General features: G+C 37.2%; 1 protein-coding gene across 3 annotated transcripts in view; it reads left to right on the top strand.

The window, feature by feature from the left end:
- Positions 1–21,830, top strand: part of DPP10 (dipeptidyl peptidase like 10) — a 1,517,748-nt gene that overhangs the window by 931,909 nt on the left and 564,009 nt on the right. For 2 of the 3 annotated variants that reach the window (XM_084793012.1, XM_084793011.1), the window contains exon 3: positions 16,042–16,137. In XM_084793012.1, coding sequence (XP_084649138.1) covers positions 16,042–16,137 — 96 coding nt within the window. Of the gene's footprint in view, positions 1–12,954; positions 13,105–16,041; positions 16,138–21,830 lie in introns of all 3 variants that reach the window. The other variant, XM_084793013.1, reaches the window with a different exon arrangement.

The following is a 21,830-nucleotide window of genomic DNA, read 5'->3' on the forward strand; positions in this document are numbered from 1 at the left end:
ATATACATGTTGACTTAGTGGTTCAGTTTCACACAAGGCAAATACAGAAAAGCTGAAGCAACATCCAGGGCTTTGGGGCTGAACCATGTGTCTCAGGCCTTGTAAAACAGGTTGTGATTCATTCTGCTACAGGGGCCACTAAATTCCACAAAATAAGTATAGACACAAATTCTGCTTTATTGTGCATCCTCCTTTAATGAGTAAAAGTTTTGTCTAAAAGGAAACATGTAGGAAAATTCAGTGTGATGTGGAAAGAAACAAAATTGAGATGTTGAAAACCATAAATTAAAAAAAAATTATTTTACCTACCATAATTTTACTGAAAGGTTAAATGCCCTGGATTAAATATGCGCACATATTTTCTCTGGAAAATCACATTATATAAAATTTTATATTACTATTGTATGACTTCATATATTTTCCATACTTTCAGTCTTTTTCTCTAAAATATTTTTATTTTATAACTAGAAATGTGATAGCCTTGCTTCTAAAATATAAGGGTTCAAGGTAGCCTTGTACCTGAGAAGATTCCTAAAAGGGGGACAATCACATTCAGCTATTCTTTAACTTAAAATGTTTTGATGTATTTTTTAATTTTATTCATAGAAGGAGATAATATGATAAACAACTGTTCTCTTGCATAGGGATAGAGGTGCTAATAAATAATGAATTCCTTCACTTTTAAGCTGTAAATCATCAGTCCATATTGAAGAATTATTTCATTACATATAAAAAGAACTTTATAAGATTAAACAGATAACAGAGAAGAATAGCTAGATGATGTATAGTTAGATAGATAGATAGATGATAGTAGATAAAAGATGGCAATGATAGACATGAAGATAGATGATTGGTAGATAATAGATAGATAAATTGAGTGGTTTGTAGATTGTATACTACATGAATAGCTGACAGTAATGAATGATGAATAGTAATAGATGATCATGAGGTGATGGATAATAATTATAGATGATACAACAATGGACAAATGATAGATCTATTCCCCTACCTTAAGAGTTCTTCTTTCCCCATTATGGTCCCCTTTCTACTTTAATGTCCTGTAAACACACACACACACACACACACACACACACACACACACACACAGACACACACGCACAGACATACACACACACAGACATACACACACACACAGACATACACACACACACACAGAGACACACACAGACATACACACACAGACACACACACACACAGACATACACACACACACAGACACACACACACACAGACACACACACACAGACACACACAGACACACACACAGACACACACACACAGACATACACACACACACAGACATACACACACGCACACACACACACACACACAAACTTCTCGTTTCTCTTATCATAATCTCCCATTCCATCTGCTTTGCTGAAAATATCAAGACTTCATTCTTTTTACGTATATCTTATAGCCACATAAAATTCCATTGTGAGAATGAAATTCCCTATTTTCATTATATGTGCATCCATTTCTGGACTAGTTCCATTTCTTTTCAATTACAAAGAGGTGCACTGATAAACATGGAAATGAAGTTCCTCGTGGTATGTTGATATAGAGTTTTTCAGGTACATACCCAGGAGCGTTATAGCTGGCATCTATAATAGTTCTATATTTTTGGTGTTTTAAGGAACCTCATAGTAATTGCCATAGTGGCTTTACCAGTTTACATCCTCACCAACAGGATAATCGTGCTACAAACCATAGACCCAAAGAAGCTAAGTAACAAGGGGGGCACAAGAGAGGATTCTTGAATCTCACTCTGAAGAGGAAATAGAATAGACAGATATCTGAAGTAGATGGAGGAAGGAAACTGGGTGGGGGAGGGGGTGGGGAGAGGAGCAGGGGTTGGCATTAGGTTTGGGGAGAGTGGAGGTGGGGGGAAAGGGGCTGGAAATGAGAACAGAAATCAATGGCAGGGCATAAAATTAAAAATAAAAAGTAGTTTCCTACATTTTATCTTTGCTCTGGGAAATGACAATTTAGCCAGCATGATTTTGATTATTTTCTATGGCAAGAACTCTTTGTATATAAGCTGCACATACTTTTGTGTGTATAGTATATGCAAATATATGTGTGGGCGTAAATGTGTACTGAATCAGAGAAGGGCATCATCTCATAGCCTGGTGCACTGGTGCATGCCTATAATCCCAGCACTCAGGGAGGGAGGCAGAAGCTGGTGGATCTCTGTGAGTTCAAGGCCAGCAGGGTCCACAAAGGGAGTCCAGGACAGCCAAGTTACACAAAGAAATCACACCCAATCTAACAATAAATCAAAGAAGAATACAAGGTTTCTGTATAAAGTTCTTACTTGTAAATGGATTTCAAAGTCAAGAGCATATATTCAAATATGTCATGATTTAGAAAATCAGTTTGGGTAGATGATTCTATGTTATAGTATATAAAATATCAAAGGTAAAGGGCTTACAAGTACAATATTGGTGAATGATTTACTGACCTCATTTTACTTTATAAAAATAAAGCTATTGTCGCAAACAGAAAAAATGTTAAATAGAAATAGTTTTTAAAAAGAAAAAGTAACATTATGAAAGTAAATTCCTAATCTATCAGAGGGCATGAGTAGAATTTCCAGTGCTTATACATAGACAGGGCTTTAGTTGGTTTGCAGATCTCTCTCTCTCTCTCTCTCTCTCTCTCTCTCTCTCTCTCTCTCTCTCTCTCTCTCTCTCTCTCTCTCTCTCTCTCTCTCTCTCTCTCTCTCTCTCTCTCTCTTCCTTCTTTGTTCTCCCTTTTTTCTTTTTTTGGCTTTTAGCTTTTTGACTTTTGCCTAAGTTGATGACTTAGAACTCAACATGGCCTTGTCCAGTAGCCTGAAGTTTCCTTTACACACAGATCTGCTCTATAGGGTTAAGGGTTGTGTGGTTCATAACTTGAACCTTTTAAACTGACAGCTCCAGGATTAATTTTTCTTTTTACCTCATTTCTTCATTAATTATTAAGAGCAATTAGACACTGTTTTGGTGATATAATGATGCAGTTTTATGAAAATTTCTTAAATTCTAAGAGACTAGAAGTTTTACTGGACCTCTAGAGAAGTCAACCATATATATTGAGGACATTAAGACTTGATCTGATATTCTGCTATATATTCATCCTGTTTGTATGACCTACATTTAGAAAAACTATAAAAAAACTGACATCACTTGATTTGAAATTCCTCTGTCATCAACTTTTATTATCTACACTATTGCATAACTTTAATTTTAAATTATGTAGTCTTCCATGTCCCTGACTCAGGGCAATAAGTGTGTATGAATGTGTGTTATGGTAATCATTTCCTAAAGATAGCCAATGGGCTGAAATAAGCCCCATACAACAAACATCTGCTATAAATATTGAAATCAGCATGAGGATAGAGTTTAATTATGGTATATTTGCAGGAATGTTTGTTCTCTAGGTCAGACAGAGTCAGTAACTCAACTTAAAATTCTGTTAAAGATTCCTATAAAAAGCCTGATTCCTTTCACATTTGTGCTGTTCTGTAAATACAGAGTGAAGCCTTCTGCTAGAGAGACCCAGGCAATAGGGACAGATCCAAAAAACAAGAGAGAATGCAGATAGGTTAAAATCATAGACTGGAAGCACAGTGAGAGAAATGGAGAATTTATACTTGGGCTCTCTCTTTGCCACATCAGGTCAAGGGGAATGTGGCAATGTTTCATTCCTTAAAGTGATATTGACACATATTGGTACCCTTAAGGTTGTCTTTAATGTGCTTGCCCAATGGAGTGTGGTAGTCAATCTGAAACAATACCCAGGCATGTTTTGGCTACAAAAATATACAAAATAAATATGCTTACTCAATATAAAAAATAAAATAACTTTATATATTTCTGGAATAGAAAATTAAAGTTGTCTATACTATTTCATATATATTTTATCATAATAATGACTGACAATGAGCTGAGTTCTCATTCTAAACTTATACTCACTCACATGTATCTGTGAACTTTTTCTTACATTTTATCAGCATGCACTTTTTGTGTGCTTGCTATTTTTTTAAATATTTTTTCCTTTATTAATTTATTCTTGTTATATCTCAATGGTTATCCCATCCCTTGTATCCTCCCATTCTTCCCTCCCTCCCATTTTCCCCTTATTCCCCTCCCCTATGATTGTTCCTGAGGGGGATTACCTCCCCCTGTATATGCTCATAGGGTATCAAGTCTTTTCTTGGTAACCTGCTGTCCTTCCTCTGAGTGCCACCAGGTCTCCCCCTCCAGGGGACATGGTCAAAGGTGAGGCACCAGAGTATGTGAGAAAGTAATATCCCACTCTCCACTCTACTGTGGAGAATGTTCTGTCCATTGGCTAGATCTGGGTAGGAGTTTAAGGTTTACCGCCTTCATAGTAGCCTTATTCATAATAGCCAGAACATGGAAACAGCCTAGTGTCCATCAATAGAAGAATGGATAAAGAAACTGTGGTACATATACACTATGGAATACTACTCAGCTATTAAAAACAAGGAATTCCTGAAATTTGTGGATAAATGGATTGAGCTAGAAATGATCATAATGAGTGAGTTAACCCAGAAGCAGAAAGACCCAAATGCTTGCTATTTTTTGACACAGGAACTGACCTGGAAGCTTTTCCCTTTGAGAACTGTATGGTTCTATGCAAGGTTCTCAAGAGAGAAACAAAAATGTCATACCTAGTTGCGCTCAAGGAGGCAACAATGACATTTGTAACTTGAGGGTATCCAAGACCCAAGAACAATCTAATCGGCTCTAAGGCCTGTCCAATAGTAGGAAATTTATGGCTAATGCTGTTAGTGTAGCAAACTACCAGTGGCTGGTAAAGTCATGTACCCTAGCGAGAAGCCACTATTACACTTTCCTATAAGTTCCAACTAGGTTTATAGTCATAGAAAAAATAGCTCATGCCCGTTACCAAGGAAGTTTTGTGTTTTCTTTTTTTTTAAATCCAGAACTAGGCAAAATGCAAAGAGCTGATTTGGGGGTACAGGTTACCAATTGGTAGGTACATCAACAATATTACCTTACATCTAAGGCTTTGAGACACTATGGAAGCGCAATAAGGTATTTCTAACGAGTTCTAGTTGGTAATCAAGACTACTGGTTATATTCAGTGCTATTGGAGAGTCTATAGGCCTCAGTGGCCAACAAATCCAACAGCAGTAATCCATTCCTGACACTGGGCTTTTTTCTGTGTTAGCCTACCGTGTCTAGTTGCAACATTATTATCCGGTTGTAAAGTAACTGCACTTAAAAGTATTTTTATAGGTGTATATTTAAGTATTTTAGCAATTTGGATTTCTTCTGACTTTAAAAGAATGTTTTTTTGTTAGTCATTTTTCTCCATTTTGCCTCCTCTACTCTGCCCTCTTACCCCCTTGAAACTTTTCTTGTTCCACTATTTCTCTTTAATCCATGCCATTGCATTCTATCTCTCTTCCCTGAAAGACAAACTATCATTGCCAGTAACTAATTTCCTAATTCCCATGGGTATTCTAAACAGAGCACACAAATCTGAAGATTCAAAGGTAACATCTAGAAATGAGACAGAGCATGAGCCATCTATCTTTCTGGGCCTGCATATCAACTCTATCCATTTCCCTGTGAATTTCATAATTTGATTTTTTGATAGCTTAGTAACAATCCATAGTGTATATGTACCACACTTTCCTTATCCAATCATTAGCTCATGAATGTTTAGACTGCTTCTACTTCCTGGTTGTTGTAAATAGAGAAGCAATGAACATGCATGAGTGGGCAAATATGTAGAGGATAGAGAGTCCATTGAGTGTTTGCCCAGGAGTGGTATTTCTGGATCCTGTGGTAAAACCAATTTTCAGCATCTTGTGGAAACTCCACAGTGATTGCCATAAGATGTGTAGCAGCTTACATTTCTACCAGCAGTGAATATCCACACTAACATTTGTTGTCATTGTGTAGCATTTTTGTTTTGTTTGTTTTTGTTTTGTATTGTTGTTGTTTTAGCTTAGCCATTCTGATAAGAGTGAGATGAAATTACAGAATGGTTTAATTTTCATTGTCCTTTTGGCTAACGATATTGAATATTAAGAACAAATTCTTAGCTGCATGTGTTTTATTTTTTCAGACGAGTTGGTTTAGTTCCAGGTCCCGTTTTTAAATTGGGTTGTTATTTGTTTATTTACATGTATTATGTGTGTATGGGGGTGGTCTGCCTATCTGGCTGCATATGTAGAGGTCAAAAACAACTCTATGAAGTCGGTTTGCTCCTTCTCACCTTTGCATGCATTACAGGAATGGAGCTCAGATCATTACACTTGTACAGCAATGCCCATTACCTGCCAACCTACCTTGCTGTTCCTGCTCATCTTCTAATAAATTACATAACATTAAGGACAATTCGTGGTGCTGGCAAGATGGCTTAGTAGGTAAAACATATGCTTCTGCTAAAGCTGATGGCCAGAGTTCTAGTCCCAGGACTGACATGATGAAGATTAAATAGGAGATATGAGACCTGCATTGTCCTTTGGTCTCCAGCCATGCACAACAGAATGCAAAACTCACCCACGCCTGTATTGATTCATACACATGAAAAGTAAGTTAGGATATAATATAAAATTAATAAAACAATTTGTGATCCAAACTTATTTCCAGTTCTGTAACTGTTGACAGCAGTTAGTCTGCAATGTAGTGTTTTATTCAGTAGGGAGAGAAGATAGTGCAATAAAAACAGAAAGGTGAAAATAATTTAGCTATCATACACAGTATCAGTTAAATTTGATTGGCCAGTTAGAGGATATCAAAAAACACCAAGTGTTTTTAAAAATCTGGACTGTAAGTTCAACTCCTATGGTGTGTGCTCTGCCTTTTAGCCAGTTTTATGGTGAGAGCGGGAGCATAGAACTTTTTATGTCATGTAAGGACATGCAGGTTTGGCTCAGGAAGTGAAGGTGCTAACTTTTTCTTGCCACCAGACAAGTCTCAAGTCCTATGACTTCCAAATGAGTGACATGACACCCTCCCCCCATTACATGAATTTAAAATGTAATTACAAAAAGTTTTTCTTAAAAGAAAGCACTTTGTGGGAGTGTCCTGTATCAATACTAACCACAGGTAATGAATATAGTCATAAAGCAATCACAAATGACCTCCTGAGCACAGTTAAGGTCTTAGAAGGCTGAAGATGATGCTCCAATGACATAGAGAATTTTGGATGACTGTTCAGGCAGCAAACTGTCTCTGTCATTTTTTTTTTCCAATTTGGAAGCTGCTAACCTGTACTTCCTGTTTACTCAGGTTATTAATTTTATTCCTTCTCAAGACTCAGATGGGGTTGAAGACCAAATAGTTTAGTTTTACAATTAAGCTTAGTTGTTTAGGAGTTAAGATGTTTTTAGGTCTAGATAGATGTTTTAAGTTTGTAGAGATGAGATATGACAGATATTGATTTACACTCAGAATTTTAGACTCACCCAAGATAGGAAAATGTTTTCTTCAAGGTTGCTAGATACAAATACCCAAAACACTATGAAAGAGACATTGACATAGTTCCTGATTGTATCGTGGTTCTTCTTTTTGTACATAGTTTATTTCATATATGTGTAATAATATAAATGTATATGTAAAAATATTATTGAGAAAAAGAAATCACAAATGTATAAACTAGTGGAGAAGGCAGTGGAATTGCATGTTAACTGGTAGAGGGATGGAGGGACAATCCCATGCACATGAAACAGACTGACTCTTCCCTGGGGAGGGGAGTCACTTGCAGGGCCACGATTAGATTTTTTTTTCCTTTTATTCATCTTTTAACAGCAAATTATTTCAAATGGGCTTTTAAATTAGAAGACATATTTCTGAAGCTCTGATATCAAGAATAAGAGAGATTAAAAGTAACACAATTATTTTCAGCGAAGAGAACCGTAGAACTGAATGTCTATCAATTGGTTTTTGTGTCTGTTCTATAGTGAAGAAGGTAACTTTTCTCTTCTAAGATTATGCAGCCAACTCATTTTAAAAGGCCATTTAAGAGCAAAATTGGATTTTTTGGGGGGGAAGGAAGAACAGAAATACCAATAGTAGTCTATGATCTTTAATGACAGACTATAAAGCTCAGGAAAGAGCATGGAGTGAATTTTTCAATTTTTTGTTCTAATACTGAATTCCCATTGAAAAAGCAGAACAATTTAGCTTCTTTTATATCTGTAGCTATGTGAAAGTTATCAGTTTTTCCTTATATCTCTGAAAATACTGTTGTTGATATTTTTTTATTATTATTATTATTATTATTATTATTATTATTATTATTATTATTATTATATTTCTCTGGATTTTTGTGGTGCTTATAACCACAGTATAATCTTGCAATATTAACAAATTTACTAGCATGCTTGTGTGTGCAAACACAGGTATGCATACTCATAAGTAGGCTATTTAATTAGTTTAGAACCTCCTGGGTCTTTTGTTTTGTTTTGTTTTGTTTTTGTTTTTTCAAGACAGGGTTTCTCTGTGTAGCCTTAGCTGTCCTGGACTAGCATTGTAGACCAGGCCAGCCTCGAACTCACAGCGATCCACCTGCTTCTGCCTCCTGAGTGCTGGGATTAAAGGCATGCGCCACCGCCGCCCGGCAAACATCCTGGGTCTTAAGGAGCTTCCCACTGGTATAAAAAGCCTTTGGTGGTAGCTTAGATAGGTGTGGCCCCCATAGACTCATGTGTTTGAATGCTGGCCCTTAAAGAGTGGCAATTTTAGGAGATGTTGGCTTGTTGCTGTAGGTGTGGCCTTGTTGGAGGACGTGTCACTGTGGGGGTAGGTTTTGGGTTATCGTATGCTCTAGATAGGTGCAGTTTGGCACACAGTCTCCCTCTGTTGCATGTGGATCAACATGTTGAACACTCTGCCCTCCTTTTCCACCAACATGTCTGCCTGCCTGATGCAATGCTTCCTGCCATGATGATAACGGACTAAACCTCTGCAACTGTAAGCTGGTCCTGATGAAATGTTTTCTTTTATAAGGGTTGCCATGGCGATGGTATCTCTTCACAGCAATAAAACCCTAAGACACCTTCCATTTTTAGGATAATGCACTACAGCAAGTGCCCAGAAGGGAAGAACATAGTGATACAAGACAGAGAGATGGCAGTATGGAGGAATGAGGGGGTATGGAGAAGAGAAAGAATGGAGGGAGAGGGCGACAAGCGGTGGATGAAAGGGAGAGAGAAGACTGGGCATATTAATATCGTCCCAAAAGGAGCCCATGATGCCCTACTCTTTTCAACTATGCCCTGCTTCTTAAGTTTCAATTGCCCTGATCATTCACATATCATCAGCACTAGATGAGTCAATGGCTGAATTTGAGTCCTCATGATCCAATCATTGGATCAAAATATTTATATTTCTCATAGGTTTAGAGGATTATAAATGAGGATCCATGGAAGTCCTATTTCTGGAGTGATATAAGATAAGATATGCTTCTGGGTGAAGTCACTCATTATGATCATTTCTAGTTCAATCCATTTGTCCAGAAATTTTGGGAATTCCTTGTTTTTAATAGCTGAGTAGTATTCCATAGTGTAAATGCCCCACAGTTTCTTTATCCATTCTTCTACTGAGGGATACTTAGGCTGTTTCCATGTTTTGGCTATTATGAATAAGGCAGCTATGAACATGGTTGAGCATATGTCCCTGTTGTGTGGCAGAGCATTTCCTGGGTATATTCCAAGGAGTGGAATAGCTGGGTCTTGCGGAAGCCCTATTCCCATTTTTCTGAGAAAGTGCCAGATAGATTTCCAAAGTGGTTGTACTAGTTTGCGTTTCCACCAGCAATGAAGGAGTGTTCCTCTCTCTACACATCCTCACCAGCATGTGGTGTCACTTGAGTTTTTGATCTTAGCCATTCTGATGAGTGTAAGATGGAATCTCAGTGTCGTTTGATTTGCATTTCTCTGATGAATTGCATTTCTTTAAGTGTTTCTCAGCCATTTGATATTCCTCTGTTGAGAATTCTCTGTTTAGTTCTGAGCCCCATTTCTCTATTGGGGTATTTGGTATATACTCACTTATATTGAGACACTAGTCCAAGAGGTATGTCCCATGAAAAGCTTTACATACCAGGAAAATGGGTGAGAGGGGAAGACATCCTATTGAGACTTTAGGTGAGAGAAGCATGGGAGAATGGGGAAATAGAAGGATCCAGAGAGTCCTGGAAACCTACAAGAAGAACATTATGATGGACAGATCTGGGTCCTGGGTCCTGGGTCCTGCTTAAACTATGGCACCAGCCAAGGAAAATATAGGCAGTAAACTTCGAACCCCTACCCAGACCTAGGCGATGGACAAGACATTCTCCACCATTGAATGCAGAATGAGGTCTGACTTTCGTACAAACTCTGGTGCCCCATTTCTGACCACATCCCCTTGATGAGGGAGGCCTGGTGGCACTCAGAGGAAGGATAACAGGTCACCAAGAAGAGAGTCGATACCCTATGAGCATATACAGGGGGAGGAGGTCCCACTCAGTCAGTAGGAAGGAAGCAGGGGTAGGGAGGAATGGGAGAATACAAGGGATGGGCTAACAATAGAGATGGAATATGAATAAATTAATAAAATAAAATTTTAAAAAAGATAAGATATGCTAGGTAGGAGTGTGTGGTTCATACAGTTGGTGCTCACCTTATGGCAGTGGTGTTGACTTTTCCTAGGGAGGCATGAGCAAGCACGCACTCATCCCACATAGGGAACTAAGAACAAATTAAAGTGGAAAATGTGTAAGTATACTAGTGCTATTGAAGTGTAAGTGGTTTCCTATAGGAACACAGGTGATAAGGCAGTGTTATCTACAAATGCTTACCCCAGCATATGTGAGGACTCACAGATGCTGCATCCTTGGAGTTCCATGAGCAAACTGTAGGCCTCTTCAGAGATTAGAGGTCTCTTTTCCCAGCAGTCTTTAGTGCATAGTTAACCTTGGGGAGGAAAGAGCATTAAGAATCTTTTAGCTTTCAGAGACTCCCTGATGTACTTGAGTTGTTTATTTCCGAAGTCTTAAAGATCCACTCTCAAGGATATGACAAGCCAGTGTGGAAATTTCTGACTCTTGTTGAGACTCCTCCTCCAAAATAGGAAAGTTTTTGTTCTATAGTATCTTGCTATAGAACAGATAAGTGTAAGGGAAGGACATAGAAGGACAGGTGGAAGCGTAAGAATGAAGGTGTGGGAGGAAGAACAAGAGAGACAGGCAGAGCAAGGGGACAGGAAATGGTGGACGGGGCAGAGAGAGGAGTGGAGAGTAAACGAAGAGGAAGGGGGAAAGTGAAGGAGATGAGGGAAGGATGAAAAGGGGAAGGGATGGGAAAGAGTACAAAAGGGAAGGGAAGAGAGAGGAAAGGGAGAAGAAGAAAGGAGAATGCGACGGTAGGAAGGGAAGCCGGGGTGGGATGTAGTCCCAGAGGGACCCACTGAAGATCTACGCATTTCAACTAGGTCCTACCTCTGTTTCCCTCACAACTGATTTATCACCTACCATATTATAACCTGTACCAGGAGAATCCGTAGGTGAGGCCAGAGTCCTCACGACCCAGTAACTTCCCCAAAGTCCCTCCTCTGAAAAATGGTCCCTGGCTATCACTTCTCCAACAAATGATCATTTAGGACATATTTTTATTGTAGCCGTAGCATATACCTTATACCTATATAGTAAATAAATCAGGAGTAGTATTTTTAAACAAACTTCTTAAAGTAAATCCAATGAGAAATAAATTTTCAATTTTAGCAATTTTTTTTTCTGATATTAGAGGCAATTAAAATCTTCTCATGGAAGTTATTAGGGGAGGAGTTTTGCCTGCCAGAGTGATTATACAATCTAACATCAGTTTGTTTGTTTGCCACCTTGCAGTGTTTACTTGGAGTGGCTGAGGTACCTGGATTCCCTGCTGTAAATTAGCTTTGGGTCTAAACCATTGAGCCAATCGTTAAAATATATGAAATAGTAAGCATTTTGAGGTCTGATAGTGACATAAGTTCACAAGAAATTAGGTTCCAATATGGGTTTATATATGTTTCCTATTTCCTTTTAAAAATATTAACTTGTTTTTGCGTTTGTGTATATACATACAGGCCTGTGTATTGTTAGAAACAAAGATAAATCTTGACTTTATACAAATGAGGAAATGAAAGTGGTTTAGTAAGGTGTTTCTTTTCATACGAAGGGTATGCAAGAGATAAATAAGAAAAAAAATAATGACCAAACAAAGCAACATGAGACAAAATTTTTATAAAAAATACTATTGAGTTTATTTTGTGGTGGCCAACTATGGCTAGGCACAGGGACTACCCTTAGGGGTGATTTGTATGCCCAATGAGACTCCACTGGAGAAAACGGATTTTTCCCTTGCAGGATGTCAATTGAAGATAGCTTGAGCATTAATGATGGAAACCCATGCCCACTAACTAGCCCAATTCATCCATGGAATGCTCTTTGGGCAGGCTTAGTGCATGCTGTCTCAGTCTCCATGCATTTAGGCATCAATTCTGGTGTGTCACCCACCAACTCTTGTAAATAAAATCATTGTGCCTTTTTTTCCACTTAGTTCCCTTAAACTGAGGAGAGGGGATTGATGAAGATTACCCATTTAGTACTGAGTACTCCAAAATCCTTCACTCCATGTTAGCTCCTGTTGACTACAAGAGGAAGCTTCACTAATGATGCCTGAGCAAAGCACAGATCTATGGATGTAGCAGAATTTTGTTAGCGGTCACTTTATTGTAATGTTGCTTTAACAGAACAATAGTTTTAACATAAAAACTATTACTTCAACTTGACATGTATTTTTTTGTACATGTATTTTAAAGCACAATACATATGTGCTTTAAGAACATTTTCCTCATGACACTTAGAGTCCTATTTATTTTCCTTCTCCCTCACATTTGTTCGTTTTGTTCCAATGGACAGATCCATTTCGTATTTATACAGGATCTTAAGTATCTATATAAAATTCAGCCTCCTGGTACAAGAAAGGCTGGTGAACTTGAGGTTCTTGGAATGACCCAATACAATTATTATAATCATCTATGGAGAACAAATGGTTGGCACATGTAATGGGTGAGTAGAGTTGACAAGAGGAAGGTACAGGGTCCATGAGCCCTTGGTGATGATGCTCTTCTGTATCTTGACTGTTATTGTTATTGTCATCAATTGTATATAACTACATACAAAGAAATGAATACAAATAAACATAATGAAATCAACAAGGGACATGGAACTGATATCAATACCTTTCTCTGCTCTTACTTAAAATATTTTCCACAGGAAGAGAATGTAGGATATATGTTTAATAGCTTTGTACGTATGAACCTACAATTACATAAAAATTCCATTGAATCACAGGTTTTTAAAACTTTAGTAAACACAGAACATAAGAACTTCAAATATATTACCAAATTGCAGAAAAATAAAATATTAAACTATCATTAATTTTATTAACAATTTTCTATTATTTTCCAGAATTCAATATATACATGTAATTTTTGAAAAATATCTATAACAATCACTTGCACTGGAGAATTTTGTTCTCAATAATATCAGGCTATTAGCATTAAATTTAATAAGAAGGTAAACTAACTACAAAGAAATAAAAATAAAATAACTTCAATGTAAGAAAATGTGAGAGTAATAAGTTGTTCCCAGCATTAATACTGAAAACACTGAAAAGTGATCAGATGCTGTAGTGTATCTGTGTGTATCTTTGTGTATGTGTTTGTCTGTGTGTGTGTCTGTGTGTGTATGTGTGTGTGTGTGTGTGTGTGTGTGTGTGTGTGTGTGTGTGTGTGTGTGTGTAGATAGACAGATAAAGATTACTACCTGAAAGAGGTCCAGTATGATGTATTGTGTTCTTCAGTGTAAGAAGTCATGTTTGATGGGGCTTGAGAGATGACTCAGCAGTTAGTGCTTGCTGATCTTCCAGAGGACCAGCTCTCAGCAACCCCTTATAACTCCACCTCCAGTTGATTAGAGGTCCTCTGCTTGCCTCCATGGACCCCTGTACACATGTGCGCACTCATACATAAATAGAAACAACATTACATTTAAAGAAGAAGAGAGCATGATTGAGAACTACAACTGTTTGTTTTGATTATTTGAGTGATGATTTATAATAGGACCATTTAGTGTGGTATAAGTTCCTTGCAAGGTCAGGTACACCTTTGCAAATGTGTGTATATATGTATATATTCATGTGTATATATTATTTTCCAAAAAGGTGCAGTAAGCAAGGTATGGAAAACTTGCTCAGAGGTAGAGTACTTGCCTGTCATATGAGAGTCCCTGGGTGCAACTGACCAGGGATTGAATAAATCCAGTATGTTGGGTTTTTTAGAAGCCTCCAACTTGACTTCTGGAGTGTTTGAATGGTTTGAATTCTTGTAGGTAATGGCAACCAGTGTGTTTCTAAGGCTTTCCTTGAGATCTTGTGCTAGAGAATCTCCATGTTTCTCTGAAAATTACTCTTTACCCTACATCCTTAACCTCCCTTTTATCATAGGCTTTGTTTCGTAAATGTTAACCTCTCTGAATAGATAGGTCTTCTGATTCCACGAATACTTGTTACTTCCATTTTTTTTTAGAATTCAGAAAGTTTAGTTGTGTGTGTGTGTGTGTGTGTGTGTGTGTGTGTGTGTGTGTGTGTGATGTATATATGTGTCCACAGAGGTCAGGAGAGGGCATTGTATCATCTGAAACTAGAGTTACTGAGAGCCAAGCTTAGGTCTTTTGGAAAGGCAATAAGAGTCTTTAACTGATGATCACCAAGCTGTCTATCTAGCCCCAAGGAGCTCAAATTTTTACCTTTCTAATTACTCTTTAAATAATAGGATATATGTCTTTGTCCACCATTTTTTCCATATCTGCATATTATCATGTCTGGTGCTAAAGTAGAAATCAAATAATTCTCATATTTTTAAAAAGTTATCTTGGTAGTCATTGTTTTAGTTGATGGATTCACTGGGTTGTGTTTGAAATGTGCAACTATGCTAGCTGCTGCAGAGAAGCCACAGCAAGTTCATGGTACAGTAAGCGCTGAACTTTTCAAAGATAAAATTGAGTGAGATTAGTACATATCTTTGACATTTTGTTTTCAGTCATAGGGAAGACATAACTAAAAGGTCACCAAAAAGAATTCATTCAGCAAATAAACAATGCTATTTTTTTCCAAGAAAGTGACAAATTGCTCTCTATATCCCCTTGAATATAAAGGGGTATTCCAAAGACAGCTTTGTAACTCATGCCATGGCCTTCCATTTCTAGGTTTTGAAATGTAAAAAGAAAATCAAATCTTGCTCATCTTCCAGTTGTTAATGTGTGCTAGTTGTTTTCTTCATAGCTTTTTACACTTTGGCATTCAAGTCCCAGATTTGCTTAGCATTTGCTAAGTAGCAATTGTGTGGTACAATTTTGTATTCGTTCTATTAATTAGAATTTCCTTGGATTAGAAAGTTCTCTCTTAAGATGTGAAGGACCGCACCTCTCTCATAGCTAGCGTTTTACAAAAAGGCAAAGTTTACTGCTAAATGGTGTGAAAAATGAGGATTGGTTTATGACTAAACAAGGAAAATTGTCTATTTTGTTGAACAGTGCAAACAGTAGTTCTTGGCTGGTTTTGTATAGTGCGTATTAATTTATACCTTGGGATAGATCTACTAAATATATGTCAAACTAAAACAGCTCTATGTTAAAACTTTATGGTTAATCTTAAAAGTTTAGGACAGATGTAGTAGTATACTCTTACAGTCTTAACACTTACAAATTAAAAGCAAAATGATCAAGAGTTCAAGGCCACTCTGTTTTTCATAAAACAAAAGATCATGAAACAATCTTTGAATGCCAAAATCTACTTTAAATGCTCACTTCAGATTGATTTCTACTTAACGTATATTTTGAAGCAAGATATTTTAAACTTTATGTCTCATTCTTGTAAGAAAAACAGCATAAAAGTTCTTGACTTTCTTTTTTTGTTGTTGTTTCTTTTTTTTTTTTTCTTTTTAGATGAGCTAACAAATTCTTCAGAAACAAGATTGTCACTAGAGGAGCTTTTGGGAAAAGGATTTGGACTTCATAATCCAGAAGCTCGGTGGATAAATGGTAGGTCTAGAACTTTGCAGGTATTTTGTTAGTTTTGAATTCTATTTAACTAAACTAAAAAAAAAATCATGTTTGAAGTGAATGTGCTAATATAATTATTTTATATTCCCAAGTGTGTTATTTGATCAGCCAAGAGCTTAGGCTTATCCTAGAGAGAACAATTTCTCCACAATGAATCAATGTAGCTACAGTTGTCTTCTACATGTTAAATTGAATGTGGTGTATCTGCTTTTCCTTATCCTATTTTCTACCCCAGAAATGAAACTGCTTCACCTTCCTTAAATCAATGTTTGGTATTACAATAAAAAAATAAAACAAAACTCACTACATGTGGTAATGAGCTTTTGTTTGTATTAATAAAAGAAAATGAGAGGAGTTACTAGCTAAACTAACCAAGAAAATAAGTTGTTTATGAGTGTAGTTGTAAGTTTTCCTTTTTCTTCCTTTTTTAAAGTGTCCAACTTGTCTGACCATGTTCAGCATTTCATGTGGAATGCAGTTAATTGTTGATAATTACTTTCTTTAGATGTAATAATTTATTCACTTGCACTAGGAGTTCATTTGTATAATAGAACAAAAGTTTCGTCTTTTGATCAGGTAAAGATGATCTTATTTATGGCCCATTTCTTCTCACATTTGCTAACACAGCTTCAGAATGTCTATTCTAAGTGTGTAGAAATGTGTTCATTGAAATGTATAGACATTGGTTCTACTTAGTTTGGTGCATGAGTATTTTCAAGTTCTTTATAATAAAGTTTACTTTCTGGAAGATATTAAAAGAATATCCTCATGAGGCCAAGGGTCAAATCGAACTTCTTTATCTGACCTCAGAATAATTCTTGGAAATAATTGAGAACATAGATATATGTTTTAAATAAATGAATGAATACTTTTAATGACACCTACTGCCAATTTTTTTCTGAGTATGTGCCAGTGAATATTGGTCAGAATATGATTGTGTGTCCTGGTATTTGTATAATATATAAAGGTTACAATGCAAGTATTTTTTAAAAGATATTTTTGTATTACTCTTTGTAATTTTTCATGATTTTGAGATCAGCTATCTAAAGAATTTTGCCTTTTCTTCATGATTATTCAAATTGTATCCATAACCAATAAGTACATAATAGAAGAAAAAGACTATTAAAATATTATTATCAAGGACCTTACTGATGCACAGGTCCATCACTGATCGTTATTTACAGTTCTGTAAATTGTCCATATAATTGTAAACAAATGTTTGCCTCAAGTGAGCTAATAAAAGGGATGATTCCAGAACTCTTTAAACACTAGTAAAATTGCATATTATTAGGCTCAAAATATTCACCCATCCTATGTTTTATTAAGTGTGATTTTGAACCAAAATATAGACATTTCTGTAGAATTTAGAATTTAGAATGGAAGAAATATAATCTTGACCACCAATCCTTTCTCAGACTAGCTTGTACTGTTTAAAGATGAATTCTACATCGGTGTACAATTGACATTACAGTATCACAACAACCAAGGAATGAGCAGACATCACAACAGAGACCTGCCTACTATAGTAAAATACATTTAATATATTGTGCACAATTTTGTTTTTATACTTCTCAAAGTCTGAAAATCCAATATATGGTGTTAATTTTTTTTCTAATTTAACTTCCTTAGCTATCTTTGGTGAAATTGATCTTAAGATGGTACATGGGGGCAACTCAGCAGAGTTACTATAACAATAACATTCTAATCCATTAGAGACATGTGTTTATAAAAGGATTTTATATCAAAGGAAGCCTTGAAACTGGAATATACACACTCTTAGCTCTGAGAGAAGGCAGTCTGTATAAATACCACGGAAGGTACTGCCTTATTCCCTGTAGTTTGTAGACAATGATTGTTTTCAAAGTGGTAGTGTTACTAGAGTTATTATGGTCAGAGCCTGGGTCCTGGCATTTCTGTGTCAACCAGGTTCAGTTGCCCAGCCTTAATAATATGAGTAAGTGAACTAGTACTAGCAAAAAGAAAAAAAAAAAGAGATTTACTCAATGTAGTCACAGTGGTAAGGAGAACATAGAAATTTTGAACTGAAAAAAAAAAAAAAGAAATCTGGAAATGTGCCCCTTCTCAAGTCCATCTTTAGGGTCCTCACATCAGGTTTAGGCTCAAATAGACAGCAAGAGGGATATTTGCAGCTAGAGGTACTGGACAAGAAGTGACCTTATCCATTGTTGCCCCATCATTGTCTGGTTTGAGTTCCTCCTACAAGATTGTAAGGACCTTGTAAAATCTCCTTTGAGACAAGTTCCTCATCTGGTTGACATGAGGCTTCTCCCTTTTCCTTCTCCTGCTATAAAACTCACTAAGAAATGGCAACAGCCAAGGAAAATATAGGCAGTAAACCTCGAACCCCTACCCAGACTAGCCAATGGACAGGACATTCTCCACTGTTGAGTGGAGAAGGAGATCTGACTTTCACACAAACTCTGGTGCCCCATATTTGACCATGTCCTTTGGATGGAGATGCCTGGTGGCACTCAGAGGAAGGATAATAGGTCACTAAGGAAAGACTTGATACCGTATGAGCATATACAGGGGGAGGAAGTCCCCCTCAGACACAGACATAGGGGAGGGGAGTAGGGGGGAAGTGGGAGGAAGGGAGGAATGGGAGGATACAAGGGATGGGGTAACAACTGAGATGTAATATGAATAAATTAATAAAAAAAAAGAAAGAAACTCCAATTACTTTGTGGTCCACTGTTTTAATATCAAATGTAGGGACACAAGTACCTCTTTAGATAATTCTTATTCCTTTAAAACAGTATGTTTTTCTTTGAAAGTTCCATACATTTATACTATGTATATGGCTGTTCCCACTGACCACTACTCGTCTTTCACACTTACCACTGTTCCCAGCCCCATCTTCCTGACATATTCATTCTTAGCCGAGATGTTACAATGGGTGGCTCTGTGCTCTGTTCAAACTCCCTTTCTTTGCTAGACGTCACTAGATGCTTTATTTTTATATTCCACACATTGCCAAAATAATTGAGTGGGAGCCACCTGCATGGGGGGCGGGTAACCTTGAACTCCTTATCTGCAATTATATATAAAAAAATGAAATATGGGCTTTACTTTTACTTTTACAATTTTCTTAACATAAAAACCACCTGAATGAATTGAATGTCAGCTCATTTTGAAGCTTCATTTAACTCTTGGAGGTCATCCTATGAACGCTTGATGCATTATCAGTCAGAGAAACAGGGTGCCTACTTGGCCTTGGCATGTGTGTGTGCTCATTGCATTTGTTGGCTCTCCAGTGATATATCTGAGGGTGTCATTGCAGCCTTGAACGGGTGTTGGGTCATGGTTAACTAAACAAGTGGTATGTCCTAAGTTGGCTTTTGCCCTTGAAATCTCCATATTTATAGCGTCTCACTACATATGCCATCTTGAAACCTAGTAATCTGTGTTTTTTAATTGATCATCGAGGAATATTTATTATTTATTTGGTGATCAATTAGAGCATCAGTGAAGGATCAAATACTGAATGCCTTCTCTCTAAAGCACTATGATAGATGCTGTAACAGCATGTAACACTGTATTTACCCATAAACTTGAGGTTGAATCTAGAAACTTTTTCAGATACGGGGGCTAAACAAAACCTGTCTGATTTTAACTTGAAATATAATAAGTTTATTCTTTGAACATTTCGTATATGTATACAATGTATTTTAATAAAACTCACCCTATATTTTCCTCTGCCTGCTCCCAGGTCCACCCACTGTCTTCTCATCCCTTCCTAACTTTCTGTCCTGTTTGTGGCCTAGTTACTACTGCCTATATGTTCACAGGTGTGGGAGCATCTACTGGATGGTGGTGCACTTACCAACGGCCACAGCCTTACAAAAAACTGATTCTCTCAGCTCGGCAGACATTAGCTGTTAATAGCTCCTTGGCCAGAGTTGGGGCTTCAGCTTTTGAGCTCCTTATACTTTGAATACCTTGGTCTGCTGCAGGCATTCATTGTTGCAGAGCATATTTTAATCATCAGGTGTAGAACTTACCCTCTTATTTACAGAGCTTTTAATTCATTCATGATGAATATTATAATAATGTCTTAAATTCACCACGTTAATCCACCTATATATGCAGCCACTAAAATTCACATGCCTTTTGAAGTACTTATTATAGAAAGCAAGTAAAAGTGTTGATGTAAAAGTGTAACAGCTATTTCAAAGAACAGAGGAGATAGTTTATCCTGGGCCCAAGGATGAGTGACCATGGCCTAGGAAGACAATTTAGATTACCCTGAATTCATCATTCCAATGTCGTAACAGTTTGATTAAGTTTGTGTAATAACAGAACAAAGAAAGTTCTAAATATAAGAAGATCCTTTTAAAATACAGTGCCAGACAGAACTTCCAGTAGAGGGAGGGGCACACCAAGCTACTCATATAATCTTCAATCCAAAATTTGTCCTGCCTATAAGATGTGCATGGATAAAGATGGAGCAGAGATTAAGGGAATAGCAAATGAATGACTGGTCTAACTTGAGACCCCTTAGGTCTCCCTTCTCTGAGAAGAAGTAAAGGGGGAGATAGAGGGAGGAGGGGGTGAGAGCAGGACTTGGTGCCTAGGGGGAAGGGGACTGATATCAAGCTGGTAAAGTGACGAGATAAAAATATATAAATAAATTAGAAAAAATACATTGCTGGAGATATAAAGGAGGCAGGTTACATCAAAACCAGGGGAATCAGATGTAGAGGCCTGTTATTGTCTGATGACATTCTTAGTCCTTGGATAAGTGGTAACTAGGATTTTGTTAAATTAACACATTTCAAAAGGTTTTTATTTGTTAATTGTAAGGATGTTAGGTCAGACACATAGGTGGGCCCTAGTGGCTATTAAGAGGGTTAAAAATAACACAAGGTAAAATGTAATTAGCATCTTGAACCTGCATAATTCCAACCCCTCTAAAGGTATCAAAGTTGTTATTAGTTAAACAGCTATGCAGAAGTAGAAAAGTGTGAGATGACATCTTTTTGAGAAGCTTTTACATACACACAATGGACAGCCTGGGAGCTCACACTGCTACATGGCAGGGACTTAGGTAGATAATCTTCTGTTTCTTTTTCTTTTGTTCACTTAGTTTTCTTCAATCAATACATTTGTGTACATCACTTTTGAAACTAATAAGAAAACTTATCTTCTTCTGTAATAGGTTCATGGATCTCCAGTCCCCCAGCAGCCCACTGTCATACATGTGCCCAAGCCCCAGCAAATAACTGCTAAGATGCCTCTCACATTACATGCAATGCCATAAGTGACTACACCGCTCATAGTTTGCCAACATCCCTTTGCTCTGTGCTCCCACCCACACTATTTTCACTCTCCAGAATCATTTCCTAAATCTGATGGTCCAAGTTTCACCTAGTCCGAATAGCTGGTGTCCATGCCAGCCACTGTTCTCCTTTTTGCCAGCAACGAGGAACATCCCTCTCTTACTTAGCTTAGTTGTCAACTTGACACTTAAGGGATGTCTTAACTGGGTGTTTGACCAGAGTCATGGATATTTCTGTGGAAGACTGTGTTAAATGTTAATTCATGTTGGAGGATCCAATCCACTGTGGGTGAGACCATTCCTCAGGTGTGGTCCTAGACTGGATTAAAAAGCCACATAAGAGCCTTTGAGCATATCAAGCAGCATCCTCTAT

The sequence above is a fragment of the Acomys minous genome (assembly GCF_964271855.1).
Source record: "Acomys minous genome assembly, chromosome: 1".
NCBI classification, from domain to species: Eukaryota; Metazoa; Chordata; class Mammalia; order Rodentia; family Muridae; genus Acomys; species Acomys minous.